The sequence below is a fragment of the Cyprinodon variegatus genome, unplaced genomic scaffold (genome assembly GCF_000732505.1).
Source record: "Cyprinodon variegatus isolate N-32 unplaced genomic scaffold, C_variegatus-1.0 Scaffold361, whole genome shotgun sequence".
Taxonomy (NCBI): domain Eukaryota; kingdom Metazoa; phylum Chordata; class Actinopteri; order Cyprinodontiformes; family Cyprinodontidae; genus Cyprinodon; species Cyprinodon variegatus.
Genome location: NW_015150814.1, coordinates 216,996 through 223,001, shown reverse-complemented (window position 1 = coordinate 223,001; position 6,006 = coordinate 216,996). Strand labels below are relative to the sequence as shown.

General features: G+C 36.9%; 1 protein-coding gene across 1 annotated transcript in view; it reads left to right on the top strand.

The window, feature by feature from the left end:
- The first annotated feature begins 1,268 nt into the window (after positions 1-1,268).
- The window catches only part of LOC107091985 (putative protein PHLOEM PROTEIN 2-LIKE A3), an 11,916-nt gene continuing 7,178 nt past the window's right edge, over positions 1,269-6,006 (top strand). Inside the window, exons 1-2 of the mRNA XM_015386247.1 lie at positions 1,269-1,346; positions 1,405-1,576. Of these exons, the coding sequence (XP_015241733.1) occupies positions 1,269-1,346; positions 1,405-1,576 (250 nt within the window). The remainder of the gene's footprint in view (positions 1,347-1,404; positions 1,577-6,006) is intronic.

Here is a 6,006-nt window from a genome sequence, read left to right as displayed (position 1 = left end):
TCAAGTGCTGAACACATCCATGACAGCCTCCTCATTCCAGGGGGTTTCAGCAGCCAGCAGGTGGAAATCAATAATGTACTCAGAAACTGACCAATTCCCCTGCTTTAAAGTCAAGAGTCCCCTAGAAGCCTCTCTGCAGGGAAGAACAGGACTGAAAACTCAAATTAGTTCCCCAGAAAAACCCTCATATGAGCCACACAGGAATGAGTTATTCTGCCACTCCGACGTCCCCCATAACTCGATCAGAAGGAAACATGGAGGGCTGCAGCTCAAAGAGGATTTCACACTGGGTTAAAAAAGCTCTGCACTGCTCCGGATCGCCCCTATACAGTTCTGGTGTAGACAGATGTGGTTCATGACAGGCAGAGACAGCAGGTGGAGGCGTGGATACGGGCGTGGCTATGTGGGAAAGATCAGAGGCAGCTGAAGTCTGTTTGCGCAGGTGAGTGAGAATCTCAGTCAACACCAGATTCAAGCAGAGAAATGTTATGATATATGCCCTCGCTCCATTATCTGTCTGCTGATGGATTCATAATGTGGCCAGATTATTCTGTCAAAAGCTTGAAACCTTTGATCCAATATTCAATACCGACAGATCAATGAGTTTAAACGGTCTTTATTTTAAAAGGGTGTGCGGCTATTCATCAGCTGGAGCGGATCTTCTGTAGGAATAGAGAACTCAGGTCAGTAACTAAGAATAACGGGCTGATAACTACTAAGAGCACTGGTCACTGACCTGGTTAACAGTTCAGTCTGTTCCCAGAGGAAAGCGAAGAATACGAGAGGGCGACTGTCCTCCGCTTGTGACGGGCGCCACCCCCTGAGCGCTGACAGACGAGCAGGGCTTATACCAGCTGACGCCGAGAAGCAGCAGTGTCGTGAAGCCAAAGTAGTAGCAGAACCAAGTTCATAGATCAGAATATCAGAGAGGTACAGAAGGGGAATCCAAGCCGAGTTTAGAAGAAAAGTCCAGGTTCTGTAAGCCAGAAGAATCCAGGAATCAGTCCAGAACAGAGCAGATGAAAATAGCAGGCGGGAGTAAAGCAAAAACTCAGGATCCACAAGACAGAAAAAGGTCACAATCAGAGAATCAGAACAATAATCAGAACGGTAGAGTTACTCTCACCGAACAGCTTGATTAATCTGGCACCATGGGCAGGGCACCAGTGGCATCAATAGCAGGAGAAATAGATGGATCTGATAAGAGATGATTAGGCTGGGGAGGAGCAAAGGAGAAGGAGTAAAACCCAGCCAATGGTGCCAAGATCATGACAGTCGTGGTGAAGAGGGAGCTGATTTACCGATCAATCTACATTCCCACCCTCACCTATGGTCATGAGATCTGGGTAATGACCAAAAGAACAATATCACGAATACAAGTGACCGAATGAGTTTCCTTCGCAGGGTGGCTGGCCGCATTCTTCGAGATTGGGTGAGGTGCTCAGTTACCCGGGAGGAGCTCAGAGTAGAATCGCTGCTCCTCCAAGTGGAAAGGAGCCAGCTGAGGTGGCTCGGGCATCTGATTCGATTGCCTCCTGGGCTAAGCCCCTGATCTCCTGGAATCCTAGATATGCACGTGGATAAAACCTTTTTTTTTCTTGCTTCTTGCACGTATTTGTCTGTCATTGTATCACCTTTTTTCTATTATAACTTTCTCTGTTTGTGTGTGTGGTATTTATAATGTAATAAATAAAAAAAAATCTTAAACATTTGAGTGTTCTGTTTTATGCAAAATATTTGTATGAAACCTTAATTTGTGTTGTGAACTTCAATTGGCAATACAGGTCAATGCGGGGTCTATTTATAAATACGTCTATGACCAAGACCCTATCAATACTGTACAGTTTAGGGAAATCTGGCGGGACGCCTTATGAGCCTTCATCTACCTATCATTAGTGATAGCAGTAATTAGACCAATTTTATCTTAAACCAAGCTGACCACAAACCTGTCAAATATATGCCAGAACAACTACATGTTCTTTTTTGGTCTGTAAGAGACATCTCCGCCTAAAAACCCAAAGTAGCTGTGGAAACACATTTGGTTAAAGGAAGTGGCTATGAACGCAAAAACAAAAGTGAAACTGTTTAGCACCTATTAGTTGAAAGAGCAACAGATCAAGGACTAACATTTTAAAAACTAACTACACAGTCTGCACCTTTTTGAGCTTCTCTTCATAATGGCAGGTAAGATACTTGTTATTTATTTAGTCTGTCCTGTCTATTCTTTTTAACTCCTACCACCTTAACTGTCATAATATTTTATTACCATTCTGTGGGAGAAGAGTATTTTCTAACTTTGTTTGGTATTCTTAGGCTTGTTAAAACATTTTTCAAGTAGTTTATAACAACGTACTATTTTTGTCATGTCTTTCTATCAGTGGTGTCAAAATAACTCACATTTGTTACTTAAGTAGAAGTATAGATACTGCAGTTTAAAAACACTCTGGTAAAAGTTGAAGTATCAGCTTGGCCTCAAGTAAAAGTGGAAAGTATGTGCTCCAAAAACTAATTAAAGTATAAAAGTATAAAGTAACCTTTAAAAAAATACTGTCAGATGCCACTATATGAATTGAAAGCTCAATTTTTCGACAAAAAAATAAATAAAAATCTTTGAGATAGCACCAAGGATGAGGGAGGTCTTTTTGGTCTCCGTCTCCATCTCCTGATACTCTCTCGCCTGTGTCTGACCTTTCAGACATTTCAAACATCTTTTTCTGAATCCTACATTCTAGCATGGCATAGACAATTCACGTTAGCAGTTTGAAGAACACCTGCTTGCTTCTGATAATTTCCTTTAGTGTTTGTGTTATATGAATTATCCAATTACTCTCGTTTTCACTAGATGTGGATGGCACCAATGATCGTATAAAATAAAGGAAATCATCAACCAGTAAAGGTCCTTTTTTCATTTTTTAATGATCTGTTACTTTAAACAGAATTGAACACTGAAATAAAATGAGGTGTCTATGCATTCATGTTATACATTGAAGTTTTAAATAAAAAAATATAGAAAAAAATAGAAAATTTTTTCCATTTTAAAATCTAAAGTGGTTTTTGTTAGAGAACAACAATCGTTCAGTTTGGTATATATACAATTTCCTGATTCACATATTTTATAAAACATCTGAATGCACCGTTTGTTTGTTTTTTCCGTCTTAATGAGAGCAGTGGGCTTTATGCTGCCCTGCAAGACTTTAAACCTGGGTTTGAATGCTTCACAGCAGCAGGATGAGTCAAACATACTCTAAATGTTCAGGCTTTGCTCCGGTCCGGCCAGGTCAAGATGGTCAAGATGATCCGCTATTGCAATCGCACCAAACAGGAAAAAGAACTACGAGAAGATCCGGTTTGTCAAATTAAAAAATAATAATAACATATCCATAATTACAACTTAGAACATAATTCTTATACATTTGAAAAACTAACACTGTTTATTTAAAAGATTGGATGTAAACTATTGGTCCTTCAACAAACAAGGAAGCAGATTTCTCCTCTCCATCAGAAACCGCACATATGCTGGATGCTGATGGGGATTATTTAAATATATCATATTAAATTAAGCCTTAATTTCTGCATGTTTTGCTCTAATTAATTTAATGATAATATCGCCCATGCTCTCCTAAAGCTCAGCGGATAAGTCGAAGCTCAGCAATACGGGAGGAACAGCGGCTTTGCTTTTTTCTGCCTTAGGTTCATTCTTCTCTCTCTCCGATTACTTGTTTTCTAGTCTGTATGTGTGCGCATGCTTGGAGCACAAAAAAAAACAAAAAAAAACGCGGTTACCAAAATTAATATTAGGCTATGAAACTAGTCCGAATGAAAAAACTAAATATTATTTATGCTAAAACAGGCGAAAGCTTCTGATTGCAGCTCTGTAAAGAAGCAGGAGAGAGTTTGGATTTGTGGAACTTAAGAAATGAAAGTAACCAACATTAAGATTTCTTTTCTAAAACAAAATATTCTTAGTCAGACAGGGGTTCTGAAAACTGTTAAAATGAGCAAAGACTGTAAGCTATCAACATTTCTGATTCCCTTTACCATTATTGCTTTGCTATTAATGTTTTCTGTTTTTTGACGGCAGTTCAGGTATAAATAACAGCTGTTATTTATTTTGTAGAACATAACAACACAAGAAGGATGCTAAAGATCTGCTGTTTTTTATTTTCCACATTAAAATAGTTTTATTTAATTGACTTCTTCTTCTAGAAATAGGATAAAGACAAACAGAGGAACTCTATTTACACTGATTCTATTTTTCTAGATTTCCACACGGTCCATAAGTAAATAAGTACAAACATTAATGTCTGGTAAATAATGCTTGAACCTGGCTGTTTATTTTGGATACTATTACATTACAGATAAGATAGTGTTATGTTGTCTTTTATAATTGTTAAAAGTGATTTTACATTTGAATAAACCTAGGCTCATTCTTAGTGTTGTGCTTTGTAGATAATGTCAATAAAAAAGAAAATAGACCTAGGGAGCAATTTAAGCAGTCAGACAGTAAGCAAGATAGGATGATGATAAAAAGTTTTGTTACATTTAATCCTTTACTATTAAAAACCCACTTGTATAATAAAAACATTATATGATTGTAGGAAACCCAGATACAATGATGCAGGGCAGCCTCAGTGTGAAGCAGCTGCCCTTCAGTGCTGTATGATGGAAGAAATGTGTTTTGAATGTTATCATAAAATTAGGGCAGCAACTAATGATTATTTTGCAAAGTGATTAATCTGTCGAAGCCAAAGGTTCCTTAAAGTAGACTTTTTACGAAATGAAACCAGGTGAAACAGAAACATTTCCTCTTAAGGAGTTCTGAATGGAGAATATTGACAGACAAAACATTTTTTTTGTCTTAAATGCAAAATGTTTACATATTTTTTTACAATCTAGGTATAATTCCTGCTCTAAGTGGGTTCCTCTGTCGGCTAAAGTGGCCCTCTACACCAGTTAACGATTAATCATTTACTAAATCAGTTGACGATTATTTAAATAATCGATTAATATGATAAATTGTTTCAGCCCTAGATAAAATACATGAAATGGGCTACACAGAGTAACTACAGGCTGTATGTAAAACTTGTATAGTGAAGTTAATATTTTAAATGCTCAGTGTCAGTTCCTCTTATAGTTTCAGTGCTCATGTAAATAGAATACATTTATTTACCGTCCTTTCAATGTATTATTTTGCATAATACAGAGAGAACATATTAGATAAAAAAAATAAGAGTGGGTTTTACCTCTGTTTACCTCCGTTTGAGTTATTATGATTTCTGTTGTTTTTATTATTTTATTCATTGATATGTTATATTGCTCTCAATCATTTGTTTTTCTATAAGTTACTCTCATTATTGGAAATATTGTATGAAGGTCATAAGAAAGTCAAATGTTTTGCAAGAATGATTTCCTCTTTTTCATTTGAGAAGCAGAGAAGTGAAAATCACGTATAAAGCGTATACTGAAACCACACAAGTTTCCTATCCTAAAAGTTCATGCTATGTCTACAGTAAGAGACTGCGTAATCGACACTAACACCTGCTGTTTTAATGTGCTGACTGCTCAATAAAAATCCTGGCAAGTGTTGAGCCAAGCGGAGATGCAGAGGTTGACTGTTTAACCCTGTACTCCCTTTTGCAAAGCATTTCAGGAAAAATCTTACACTGTCTTTGTTTCCATTTTTTAAAGCTTAAGGTTGGGGAAACTTAACAACCCTAACAACCTCTGCACAATTTATCTTCAAATCTTCAAAAGAAAACACAGGATACATCCACATATAAAAGGCATATTTAGACTATTTTTGGTTAAATAGGCACTGGTAAATTTAAATGCAAACCTTTTCATATATATTATCATATATATATATATATATGATAATATATCCCAACATGGTGAACATAAAAAAAATATCATCTCAATTTCAATGTGATTCCATGAATGGCCTATAATTGTCCATCAACATGATAATGATCCCAAACACTACAGCAGATCAACAACAGAATGACT